The sequence below is a fragment of the Podarcis liolepis genome, assembly GCF_965112155.1.
Source record: "Podarcis liolepis genome assembly, chromosome: 5".
NCBI lineage: Eukaryota > Metazoa > Chordata > Lepidosauria > Squamata > Lacertidae > Podarcis > Podarcis liolepis.
In genome coordinates this window covers 101,501,981-101,515,811 of record NC_139556.1, presented here as the reverse complement: position 1 = coordinate 101,515,811, position 13,831 = coordinate 101,501,981, and the positions used below count along the sequence as shown (strand labels likewise).

General features: G+C 44.8%; 1 protein-coding gene across 5 annotated transcripts in view; it reads right to left on the bottom strand.

The window, feature by feature from the left end:
* The window catches only part of LPP (LIM domain containing preferred translocation partner in lipoma), a 311,393-nt gene that overhangs the window by 84,611 nt on the left and 212,951 nt on the right, over positions 1–13,831 (bottom strand). For all 5 annotated transcript variants that reach the window (XR_014526400.1, XM_083504206.1, XM_083504205.1 and 2 more), the window contains one exon: positions 6,659–7,315. Coding sequence is in view for 4 of the 5 variants with exons in the window: in XM_083504206.1 (XP_083360332.1) it covers positions 6,659–7,315 (657 nt within the window). In the remaining variant the exon portion in view is untranslated. The remainder of the gene's footprint in view (positions 1–6,658; positions 7,316–13,831) is intronic.

Genomic DNA, 13,831 nt, shown 5'->3' with positions numbered 1-13,831 from the left:
AAGGGACGGTTGACAGCTATGGCTATGAGCTAGGATGCCTCTGCTCTGAATCCCAGTTGCTTCTGAATCCCAGTTGTTGGACACCACAGGAGGGGAGAATTGATTATGTGTGTGAATGCTGCTTGGGGGTTTCCCAATGTGGGGATCTGCATTGGCCCCTGTGAGAACAAGATGTTGGACTAGATGGACCACTGGCCGGACCCAGCAGTCCTTTCTTATGTTACTACAATGTCAGGTGAAGTCTCAGGTGCCAGGTAGCAGCTCGCTTGCAGGTTGCCGTGAAGCCTCAGGCAAGGTCTCACTCTGATGCTGCAAAGCATCGAAGCCACTGGGTCTTTTTCTGTGTTTGTTCTACTTTGTGTCCCACTTCCTCAAACAATGCGCAGCTTAGAATACAACCTAAAAACCAGACAAATTTACTTTGATGGTGACCAGACCAGCTTCTAGGCTCCCACCCTGAACATCGCAGTTTAGCAGAGGGAGAGGCATTGCCAGTGATTTTTTTCTTTAAAAAATGTTCAGGGGTACTCTTATTTTGAGGGACGTGGGTGACGCTGTGGGTTAAACCACAGAGCCTTGGACTTGCTGATCAGAAGGTCGGCGGTTCAAATCCCTGCGATGGGGTGAGCTCCCGTTGCTCGGTCCCTGCTCCTGCCAACCTAGCAGTTCGAAAGCACATCAAAGTACAAGTAGATAAATAGGTACCGCTCCGGCAGGAAGGTAAACAGCGTTTCCATGCGCTGCTGTGGTTCGCCAGAAGCGGCTTAGTAATGCCGGCCACATGACACGGAAGCTGTACACCGGCTCCCTCGGCCAATAAAGCGAGATGAGCGCCGCAACCCCAGAGTCGGTCACGACTGGACCTAATGGTCAAGGGTCCCTTTACCTTACTCTCATTTTGACTCAAGAAAACCACCATTTTCTAGTTACAGGTAGGTAGCCATGTTGGTCTGCCATAGTCAAAATAAAAAATTCCTTCCAGTAGCACCTTAAAGACCAACTAAGTTAGTTCTTGGTATGAGCTTTCGTGTGCATGAGTGTATCTGAAGAAGTGTGCATGCACACGAAAGCTCATACCAAGAACTAACTTAGTTGGTCTTTAAGGTGCTACTGGAAGGAATTTTTTTATTTTCACCATTTTCTAGTTCAACTCGGGGATATAAATACAGTAAATGGACAAAGTACTGTACAAAGGTTCACAAAATGTTTAGGGGTTTGCGTATCCCCAGAAAAAAAAAAGCACTGGGCACCACCTTACTACAAACCCAGCTTAGGCTGAAATTGAATCGCATGTGTGATTTAAAACAATATATATATTTCTCTCTATATTAGGCTGTACGGAGGCACACATGCTCATGAATTTGCATGGGCATGAAAGGGAAGGTGCAAGGCAGGAGCGTGGCAAGAGGCTCTCTTCTGCGTGACCTGCTTTTGAATAAACAATGTTATATTCCACAGTCAATTATCTCCAAAGTACAAAGTGTTCTGTTACCAAAAAAAGACCGTGAGCAGCGGCTGGTCTGAGAGGGCGCATCCGCGCACCGGAGCGAGCGCTTAATCTTTTGTGTTCCCGTATAATTTTATACAAATGGGGTCGGTTTGGAGGCCACAGACAAGATCCTGCCATTCCCCTTTTAGCCCTATTATTCTGCAAAGCGTCTAATTGCAGGCTTCGGCGAGAGGTGCTGGCATTGCTAGGGAAATGAGAGGAGGTACGCTTTGCACAGCTCGGTAACAAGGCTTCCGAAAGGAAAGTGGAAAAACAAATCATGGCTTGTGCGCATCGAACGGAAGGGGCCTAATAAGGCCCACAGGACAAACACTCCCCGTTATTACGGCTTCGTTATGCAAGGAAATGCCTTCTGAAAATGTCTGGTTTTCGGTAACGCTGGCTCTAAAAAGCAATCAGAATCTGCAAGGCCAGATGCCCTCTTTCCTCTGCCCCTTTGGGGGCATCAGAAATGCAAGAGCATCTTGGCAGAATGCTGGCCAACAGGTTTGTCTGCTCAGTTGCACAAGAGCCCTCCTGCCATTACCAGCAACTAGGACTCAAAAGCACTGCTTCCTCCAAATGTGGAGGCAGACCATAGCCATCGTGGCTACTAGCCACCAATGGCCCTCTCCTCTCTGAATCTGTCCAAGGTAAACGAAGTTGGCAGCTGAACTGCTGAACAAAGACGATTTGGCGTAGAGGAAAGAGATTTATTAGAAATTTGCAGCAGAAACAGTTTTGATGCAGGCTATTGTCTGTCAGCATCTTAAAAAGCAGAGACAACATCTTGCCAACAAAGGTCCGTATAAAGCTCTGGTTTTCCCAGTAGTGATGTAGGGAAGTGAGAGCTGGACCATTAAGAAGGCTGATCGCCGAAGAATGGATGCTTTTGAATTATGCTGCTGGAGGAGACTCTTGAGAGTCCCATAGACTGCAAGAAGATCCAACCTCTCCATTCTGAAGGAAATCAGCCCTGAGTGCTCACTGGAAGGACAGATCCTGAAGCTGAGGCTCCAAGACTTTGGCCACCTCATGAGAAGAGAAGACTCCCTGGAAAAGACCCTGATGGTGGGAAAGATGGAGGGCACAAGGAGAAGGGGGCGACAGAGGACGAGATGGTGGGACAGTGTTCTCAAAGCTACCAGCATGAGTTTGACTAAACTGCGGGAGGCAGTGGAAGACAGGAGCGCCTGGCGTGCTCTGGTCCAGGGGGTCACGAAGAGGCGGACACGACTAAACAACAACAACAACATTGTCTGTCAGCTGCTTGGAGCCTCAAGAAGGAGGGCAGGAAATATTAGATTTTATATCTGCATCCATATGAAAAATGTAAGAATCAAAGAAAACTAACAATGACTCTTCAGAGAGTTCTTCTAGGGCTTGTGGCTCCAACTAGACCCACTCCTGATTCCTCAGCTAACTGGAAAGATGAATCCAAAGAAGGCTTGTCCCAAAGTTAAGTTAAGAAGAAAAAAAAAGGAGCATCCAGGTACTGGGCCTCTTGCACATTCATGTGCAGTACATTGCTAGCCCACAAACAACCCACAAAAAAGCTAATGCTATTCTGGGCTGCATCAACAGAAGTCTAGTGTCCAGATCAAGGAAAATAATTGTCCCACTCTATTCTGCTTTGGTCAGACCACACCTGGAATACTGTGTCCAATTCTGGGCACCACAATTTAAGAAGGATGTTGACAAGCTGGAAGAAGAAGAAGAAGAAGAAAAAGAAGAAGAAGAAGAAGAAGAAGAAGAAGAAGAAGAAGAAGAAGAAGAAGAAGAAGAGTAGTAGTAGTAGTAGTAGTAGTAGTAGTAGTAGTAGTAGTTTGGATTTGATATCCTGCCTTTCACTACCTTTAAGGAGTCTCAAAGCGGCTAACATTCTCCTTTCCCTTCCTCCCCCACAACAAACACTCTGTGAGGTGAGTGGGGCTGAGAGACTTCAGAGAAGTGTGACTGGCGCAATGTCACCCAGCAGCTGCATGTGGAGGAGCGGAGACACGAACCCGGTTCCCCAGATTACGAGACTACAGCTCTTAACCACTACACCACACTGACACACTGAGGTCTTAACCACTACACCACACTGCACACTGAGGTGTGCAGAGGAGGGCAACTGAGATGATCAAGGGTCTGGAAGGTTGCACTTCAAAGCTGCAGGTTTCAGTTGCTGTCTTGCTGTTCTCGAAGAGGTTCTGCCCTCGCCTGCTCCAGGAACACACTGAGTTAATTAGCTGAATTATCTGCTTGAAGCGCAGGCAACCTGTGTTAAGCATCATCAGAGCTGCTTAAGCGTTCCTCAAGAGGAGGACAAATCCAAAATCAACTCTGAGGGGGTGCTGTCCCATTGGGAAAGCCACAGTCAAAACTTTAGATGCAACCCTTTGACCTGGAACCAGAAGTTTGCTTAGCACCTCCCATGGACCGACTAAGGCCTTTTGTTCATGCAGGCTGGATTGTTTGCAGAGCTACAGCAACCCTGTGCACAGAGTCATGGGATTGTAGAGTTGGAAGGGGTTCCCAAGGGCCATCTAGTCTAACCCCACAACGCAGGAATCACCACTAAGGAATCCCTAATGTGGTCATCTAACCTCTGCTTAAAAGCCTCCAGTGAAGGACAGCAAGCACAGCAGAGGCACAGGGGAGCAGGGTGACACTCCGGGGCACATGGCAAGGTGATGATTCGGCGCATGCAAGGTGTGTGCACCTGGTCTGCAAAAAAAACCCTTCCCCTCCCAATGTTGATGTTATTCATATCACCCGCACATACAAAACACATTTCATGGTGGCATCAAAGGAGCAACATGTTTTCAGCCTGCGAAGGTGGAAATGGAAATTCCAATTTGCACACCGAAATGCTGCTGGTTAGATGGGGGTGACTGCAAGTGCTTAAGACGGACATGGAAATCCCTGATTTGCCAAAGGGCAGGCAAAGCGCGTCTTCCGAAAACAATGTTTGCAAGGGTAAAAGCAACACACAGCCACACCTGGTCCTAAATCATACAGCAAGACTTGCTGGCGACTTTGTTTGCGCAGAATAGGATGGGCTCTCCAAAGTTTATCCCACTTGTAAATCTTCTAGAATCACAGAAGTGTAGAGGTGGAAGGGGTTCGCTTTATATATGGATCATGAGTTAGGAACATAAGAAGAGCAGCTGCTGGATCAGGCCAGAGGCCTATCTAGTCCAGCATCCTGCTCTCAAAAAGGCCAAAACGTTGCCTGCAGGAAACCCACAAGCAGGGTTCACACACAAGAGCAGACTCCTGCCCTGTGGTTTCCTGGTCCTGAAAAGCACTGCTGCCTCCAACTGTGGATATTTGGAGCTCTTTCAGATTACAGTGGTGCCTCGCAAGACGAAAAGAATCCGTTCTGTGATTCTCTTCGTCTAGCGGTTTTTTTCGTCTTGCGAAGCAAGCCCATTGAAGGATTAGCGGATTAGCGGCTTTTAGAGGCTTTTAGCGGCTTATCTGCTGATTGGATTAGCTGATAAGCGGCTTAGCAGCTTAGAAAAAGGGGAGGAAAGGGGAAAAAACCAGCAGGAACTCGTAAGACATTGTCGTCTTGCGAAGGAAGCCCATAGGAGATTCGTTTTGCGAAGCACCTCCAAAACGGAAAACTCTTTTGTCTAGCGAGTTTTCCGTCTTGCGAGGCATTCGTCTTGCGGGGCACCACTGTACTTTTCTTTGGATGAACACTTTTAATATTTTGTATTTGCATGTTTGGATTTGTGCGTGGGGCTTCCTTTGCACTTGAACCAGAAGCTGCAGTTCGGGCAGGATGCTGCAGCACATTTGCTGAGAGGAGGGAGGGCTGACAGGCATATAAGGCTCCGGCTCAGAGATTGGCATGTGTTGGTGATTTGCTACCAGATCAAGATCAAGATGCTGTTATTAGTATATGAAGCCCTTAACAACTCAGGACCAGTTTGCCTATGATATTATCTCACCCAACATTTGCCCCCTTGACCACTTCAGTCGGTGGAATTTGTACCTCTACAGGGGCCGCATAAGACCTGTTCCACATTTGTAAGAACTTAGCCATTTTGTGTGGCAATTCCTAGACTTTGGAACTCCCTGCCTATTGACATCAGGGAAGTGCCTTCACTGCACTCTTTTCATTTTTTTAAAAATAAAATATTTATTAAGATTTTCAAGAAAATAGCAGAATAAAAAAGAAAAAAGAAAAATACAAAATCAAAATAGTTAAAAAACAGTTCAATCTTTCTATCTCATATTTTTCATTTGCTTATTTCCCGGACCTCCTCACGCCTTCCTTTTCTGTATTCCAGTTCCAATTGTTAATTCAGCAAATCCCTCCCCTCTTCATTCATCTTAATCTTCAATTTTTAAATATTATAACATTATTTTTTTTACCTATTAATAACCATTTTCTCATATTCCCTTATAGCATTACAGCAAAAGACCACTTAGTTTCTATCCAACATCATTCTAACATTCATTAATTCACTGCACTCTTTTCAGAAACCTGCTGAAACCATTCCTGTTTAGACAAGCCTACCTAGATGCTTAGACAGTTGATGAAAGTCCTAAATCTGTTTTTAGTCTATTGCTTTCTTAACTTTTTGCATTGTTGTTGCTAATTCTCCCTGTTGATAATTGGATTGTGTTGTCTTCTCTTGTGAACTGCTTCGAGGGTTCTGAGATCAAGCGGCCTATAAATTTCACGAAACAAGTCAACAAATAAATAAATAACTGCTGTATTACTAATTATCCGAATGTGTGTCATACGTCACCCTGTCTTCTTGCGAATCGCTTTGGGGCGCCTCTGAATGTGTGAAGCAAAATACAGTGGTACCTCTGGTTGCGAACGGGATCCGTTCTGGAGGCCCATTCACAACACGAAAAGAGCGCAACACGCAGCGGCATGTTTGCACACACGCAGGTTGCGATTCGCTGCTTCTGCACATGCGTGTGACGTCATTTTTGTGCGTCTGCACATGCGCGAGTGGCGAAACCTGGAAGTAACCCTTTCTGGTAGTTCCGGGTCGCCGCAGGAAATAACTTGAAAGAATGTAACATGAAGCGGACGTAACATGAGGTATGACTGTACAGAAATGCATAACCAGCTCCACCTGCCCGTGGGAATCAAGACCCCATGCCCTTCCCCGTTTCCCACACCCATTGCCGGGGTCGGACGCTGCCTCTTACCTTTGGCTGCAGCAGAGGGGGCTGAGGCCCGGTGGCCGGTTCCGTGATATAGGTTTTCTTGGCTCCAGATGACGGGTACTGCCCTGTGGGATTCAGGGCCGCAGACCCGGGAGAAGGGTATGTCACCTCCGGCTTCCAGGCATTTTGCGGCATGTAGGATGGATCCGAGCCAGTCCTCCCTCCGTAGCCTCCGGGGTAGGCCGGCTCTTGGTAGCGGCCCTGGGGGCCCCCGTACCCATAGCTTGGCTCTGGGTGAGGGGCGGTTTGGGGCGCGTAGCCATAATCCGCGGCCCGGGGCTGAGACGGCACGTAGGGCCCTGGACCCAGAGAAGACGCGGGTTGAGCTGCTTGGTTGGGGGCCAGACTGCTATACTGGGGGGCTGGTGGCTGGAAGTGGGGGGCCGGCTGGGCCGACTTCACTTGCACATTGAAGGTCGGGCGGTTCGGGGTGGAAGCCGTGCTGTAAGACGCCGGAACCGGCTGAGGTTTCAAGGTGCCGACTGGGGTCACCGGGATGGGCTGAGAGCCAGGCTTGGATGCCGATTTCTTGGTGGCCGTCAGGGGAGGCTGGTTTGGGATGACCATGCGCTTGTGGCCAGTGACTGGGGTGGCCATCGGAGGCGTAGCGATGGGAGATCCGCCCGGAATCCCAGAGCCCTGCATGTGGGAATAGAGACAATAGCAACAGACCATTAATTCGGGTCAGGAATAACATGCGCCTGAAGATTTGCCCCATTACGTACTGGTTTGTCCAAGCTAGGGACGCGGGTGGCGCTGTGGGTTAAACCACAGAGCCTAGGACTTGCCGATCAGAAGGTCGGTGGTTTGAATCCCCATGACGGAGTGAGCTCTCATTGCTCAGTCTCTGCTCCTGCCAACCTAGCAGTTCGAAAGCACGTCAAAGTGCAAATAGATAAATAGGTACCACTCCGGCGGGAAGGTAAACGGCGTTTCCGTACGCTGCTCTGGTTCGCCAGAAGCAGCTTAGTCATGCTGGCCAGATGACCTGGAAGCTGTACGCCGGCTCCCTCGGCCAGTAAAAAGAGATGAGCGCCGCAACCCCAGAGTCGGTCACGACGGGACCTAATGGTCAGGGGTCCCTTTACCTTTACGTTTTGTCCAAGCTAAGAGGGCTTAAGAGCAGCCTTGTTCACGAGGTCCCAACCAAAGAAGATCTTGTTCTGGGGCAATCAGATTAAGATCCACTATTTGACTGCTGGTTCAGGACCCTAAACCGTGTTTTATAACACTGACATTTTATTTTGTTCTGTGTATATTGCAATGTTCCTTTGCTGCTATGGCTGATGGCTGACACAAAAAAAAGTTTCATTCATCATTCATGAGTTCCTGCAACTGGACTTTGGCTATCTAAAGATCAGTGACCTGTCCAAAAGTAGAATTGGGTCCTATATATACAGTCGTACCTTGGCTCCCGAATGCCTTGGGAGTAGAACGTTCCGACTCCCGAACAATCAAAAACCGGAAGTGAGTGTTCTGGTTTTCGAACTATTTTCAAAAGCTGAATGTCCAACGGGGATTCCATGGCTTCTGATTGGCTGAAGGAACTTCCTGCAGCCAATCAGAAGCTACGCTTTGGTTTCCGAACATTTCAGAAGTTGAACTGGACTTCCGGAATGGATTCCATTTGACATCCAAGGTACGGCGGTATAATTAGTTGTAAGTGGGGGAAAGTGGACATTTCCTCCCATCTGGAGTCACCACTCACCCCAGACATTAAAATCCCAGGATTAAATTATATTTGAGATGCTTCTTGCACTGCAAGGGGTTGGCATAGATGACCCACAGGGTCCCATCCAACTCTAAAATTCTAAGATTCTGTGATTCCCTGAAACACCATTCTTTTTTAAAAATTTTATTGGAAATTTTACAACATAACATAAACCCCCCACAAGCCCAATACAGAAATCCACCCTCATTAAACGTAAACATAACATACAATAAGCATAACATACAATAGTACAAACAACCAAATAAAAGACTTCCTTTATCCTGTATTTGGCCTCCTTATTTACTTCTTATAAGCTGTTTCCTTTATGAATAATTATTAAGATTTTTCTAATTATAACTTAAATATCCACAAAGTCTCCTGCAGACATTAATTGAAACAAGTCCAGCTATGTATTTTAGGGCACTGTTTTGTGAAGCATTTTCTGCATTTTCCCCATGCTTTTCGAAACTCTTGTCTAGTGTGAGCTCTAATTGCCTCTGTTAATCTAGCCAGTTCAATATACTCTAACAGTTTGTCTTGCCATTCCTTTTTTGTTGGCACACTTTCTTTTTTCCAATTTTTAGCAATTTCTATTGCTAAAAATTCCTGAAACACCATTCAGCGCCGATGTCTTCATTTTGGACTCTTGGGAGAAAGGTAAAAAAAATAAAAATAAAATCCAGGTTAAGCCAGGTTAATTTCCCTCCCTGCTTTCATTTACAAGTTGCATCTGCAAAAAAGAAAAAGTGATTTGGCAGGAAGGAGAGATCAAGCTACAGAGAGATCAAGCTCTGCCTCCGCTGCCTGGGAGCAGTTTTTGGAGCGGGGGGGGGGGTGTAGGAAAGGGGTGTTAGATGCAGGGGAAAGTTTGGCTCACCTTTGCTTTAAACCCGGCGATAAAGCCACATTAAAGAAAAACGAAGGCCTTTTTGTATGTGTTTTTTAAGAGCTAAAAGGCATTGCCGGCTACTGATGTTTAAAAAGAAAAAAATTGATATCTCACTAAGGCAGAACAAAGCAGCCTCTGTCAAAGAGCCAAACTTGAAGGCAGAGGGATTTGGGATGGGGGGGGGGTGCTCAGAAAAGGAATTAATGCCAGGAGAAGGAGGAGGAGGCATCTCAAGAAAGGTGCGGTTGGAGGAAGCAACAAGGAAATAACAGGCACAGGTTTGCACCCTGAAAGATTCCTCACATCCTTTTTTTTTGTTCTCACGGCTGTGCGTGTTTGCGTGTCAGCCTGTGCCAAACGGCTCGTGCAAACACATTCCCTCCTTGCAGAAAACCGGATTCTAGCAAGAGGGGTTGTGAGTTGCCCTTCTCCTTGACATGCTGGCTTTCTAGGTGCAAGGGCATAGTTGCGAGGAGGAGAATTCAGGCCTGTGCGCATCACCGCCCCAGTCCGACTGGCATCAGCCTGCACTTTGAAATAGCAGAGGGGCAGATTGGGTTTGTTCATTTGAGTTTCTATTGGTGTCTCGTCTTCTTCCAATCAGTTGACCACATTTCCATATTTTTCAAAACAAAGAGGTTCTCGTGGAAATGTTAGCATTTTATTTTTTATTTAAAATAATGTTTATTAAAGTTTCACAAACAATGAAAAGTTTCAAAATTTAAACATAAGAAAAACTACAAAAATGAAAAAATACAAAAACAAAACACATAAAAAATACACAATAAAAAACAATTAACAAAAGGGAAGGAAAAAAGGAAAGGAAAGGAAAACCAAAAAACAAAGCAAAAAATAAATTAGTATTTTCATATCTTATACTTCATTCACTAGTTTCTTGACCTCCTCACACCTCCCATTTTGTATTCCAGTTCAAATATTAAATTCAGCAAGTCCTTACCCTCTAGCATTTATCCTCACTCAAGATATTAACCTATTATAAATATCAATTTTCCAGTTATCAATCCTTATTTACATTTTCTTAAAAATCTTTTTACCAATACCACTTATTTTCCATCAGACATCGTTTTAACATTCCTTAATTTTACAGTGCTTCTGCAAGTAGTCTTTAAATTTCTTCCAGTCTTCCTCCACCGACTCTTCTCCCTGGTCACGGATTCTGCCAGTCATTTCTGCCAATTCCATGTAGTCCATCACGAAATGTTAGCATTTTAAAGCGCCCTGGTCCTAATCAGCAGGTTTCTGTTCGCTGTTTTGCCTGTTCTAATGCATTTTTGTACCTTATCTTGACATATATTTTTAAGGCACACTTTCCTGGAGACATAAATTACGCAGGCTTTTTTGGCAACAGGAATGAGGCAAACATTGCGAGACAGCTGCGTCCCTATGTGGACAGTGGCCAACACACTGAATCCCAGGACAAAGGAACATAAAAAACCCCCACAGCCTGCTGGGTGAAGCTAGTGTCTCATCTAGTCGAGCATCCTCTTCTCACAGTGACTGAACAGCTGCCCCAATGAGAAAGCCACAATCAGGATTCGAACACAAGACCAGCAACTCCCCTCCTGGGGTTTCCAGCAAGTGGCATTCAGGAACAATGCTGCCTCTGGCTAGGAGCCATCCATAGCCCTCTCCGCTTCCATGAATTCATCCTCTTTTAAATCCATCCAAATTGGTGTCCATCCCTTCCTCCTGTGGCAGGGAGTTCCGTAGTTTAACTCTGTGCTGTGTGAAGGAGTCCTTTCTTTCATCTCTCCTGAATTTCCCAGCATTCAGATTCATTAGGGTTGCCATATTTCTAAAACGTGAAAATCCGGACAAAAAACCTTTTTGGGCAAAATTATTGAGCTCCCTCCCCCCTTTTTTTGGCCAAAAATAGTAAGTTTTTGGGCTTTTTAAAAAGGGAAATCACCAAAAATGACACTGCCGACATGGGCTGCCCTACGTCCAGATTTTCTTGTACATTTTTTTTTTATTTCCACCCGGACGCTGCTTCCGACTGCAGTATTCCAGATATGTCTGATAAATCCCAGGTCCATGGCAACCCCAGTGTCATTGGATGTCCACAAATCCTAATATCAGCTTCCTCGCTTGTAGGATACCCAGTGCCAGATTTACATATACGCTAAACAAGCTATAGCTTAGAGCCCCACTCTCTTAGGGGCCCCCAAAAAAAATTAGAGGGAAAAAAACCCCTGGGTGTACATTTCCAAAATATAAGATAAAAACGAAGAAAATAAAACCTGTATATAGCAACCGTGTTTTGTGTTGTGTCGGCTCCCATGGTGTAAGTTATGGGCCCCACCTGCTAGCCTGCTCCCTAAAATATCACTGCTTTGCTCCTTTCTATATATAGGGTGCCTAAATTCTTTTTTTTTAAAAAAATGCTTTTTATTGATTTTCCAAAACACAAATAAATAAAACATATACTCTTACACTCAACATTTTTGTGTCTTCTTATTTACCACGTGTGTTATCGCGCCCGGACTTCCCTCCTTCCCTACATCGGCTTTCACAATTATAAAATCCACTCTTACAGATTCTTATTTACACTCTGTTCACGTCACAAGATTTATATTAACCCTGCTACAGTCTTTAAGCTTCTACAATTAATCTGTATATACTCAGCAAATTTACTCCATTCCTCTTCGAACTTTGTTACTTTTTGGTTCCGAATCTTACAGGTCATTTTCGCCAATTCTACGTATTCAAACGTTTTCGTCTGCCACTCCATTCAAGTTGGGATTTCCTGGGTTTTCCATTTTTGAGCCACTAGAATCCTAGCGGCAGTCGTGGCGTACGTAAATAAATTGTGGTCCTCTTTTCTTAATTCATCCCGTTATCCCTAGCAAAAAAAAAGCCTCCGGTTTCTTCGGGAAGGTGTATTTAAAAAGTTTTTTTTTTTCATTTTGTTATAAATCATGTCCCAGAATTTAGGGTGCCTAAATTCTGCATGGACTGGTTGCAGGGCAACATGTGCAAATGGCTTGAGATCTGTCCAGGACAGCTGGACATATAAAGGGCCCCATTACCTTCAGTGGCTTAGGGCCACATCAAACCTAAATCCGACCCTGAGGATGACCCTGACGCTATATGTTTACTGGTTTTCCACTGTTTGCTTCCCTGGCTAGGTGGGAAGAAGCAATTTAGAAGCACAGGTGTCTTCAGAAGCTGGAAATGCACAAATAATAGAACTCCGCTGGGTTCAAATTTATTGCTTTTAACCACAGGTCATTCGCAATATAAACAGGGGAAAGAGACGTAGTAACAAATGTTATGGGGAATAAATCAGAATGAAGCATAAATCAATAAGGAGGGGGGAGAAACTTAATTAAGACCTGGCACTCGACCCTACAAACTGCATAATCACCGAGGCTGGCTCAGCCAGATATTTACTTTGGTTTTAATTTCCATCTTGCCATTTCCTATTTTTAGTTCTGAATGCAACTGTTAACCACAGCAAAACATTTTGAAAATGAAGATAACTGACATGATGAAGCTTCTCTACTCTACTTGTCTATGTTTGGTTTGGAGAGTGCCATTACAGCGGTTGCGGCTGATTAGATTCTGGTTAAATAAATAGGAAGTCGTACAAAACCAGTGGCAAGCAAGGCCTTTCCCTCCAATATCTTGTCTTAGCGAACAGCAAGGAGGCCATACGATCACAGGGAAGGATGGCTCAGAAATTTGGCGGCATTAAACCGCACATACTGAAAATCCCTTTTTTAATCCCTACAGATGTTTCCTGCCGTCTGCCTGATCTGTACCTTCTGAAATAAGGCACAAAGTGAACTCAGAAAAATGACTTCAAAACTCAGAAAAATGCTTAAGCGAAAGGGTGTGCCTTAGGTGAAAATATGTGCATCATTTGCACTTTGGAACTGCCTGCCTCTTGACTTGGCAGGTGCCTTTACTGTACCTTTTTTGTCTCTTTCTTTAAAAAAACAAACCATTTTTTAAAAAGAAATACAACTCTACCTTGTATTAGTGTTGATGTGTGCTTTAATCTGTTCTTAGGCTTTAGCCAACTTTTAAAAGTTAATTCATTTTAAAATCACTTCAATGCTGCAAATGGTTGCTTTTAACTGCATTTACCCATAATTTTATCACCTCTTTCTCTCTCATTGTAAAGTGCATTGAGAGGTTGGCTTGATTTAGTTTAGGTTTTTTTATTAAAAAAAACTAAAACCCTGCAGTGTGTGTGAATCCTGCGAAATGAATGAATAAACAAAACGCTGGTGGATTTTGGAGGAACTTAAAAACGAGAGAAAAAGAACTGATCTAGAGATGTGGAAGAAACCAAAATCGGGATATTCACCCATCCATGTACTTAGTGTCCCACTTTTGAACAAAAAATTCCCATTGTCTCTTTCAACAACAGCTTCTTTTCACAATGCATGAGAAACAGAGGGGGTGGCAGAAAGAATTCTCTGGAAAGCATACATGTTTCTGCAAATGCAAGGCGTTTCCACCCCTGCTTTTTTGTCGGTGACTCAGCACTGGCGGAAACCGAAAATGAGCTTGTAAGCACATCTGG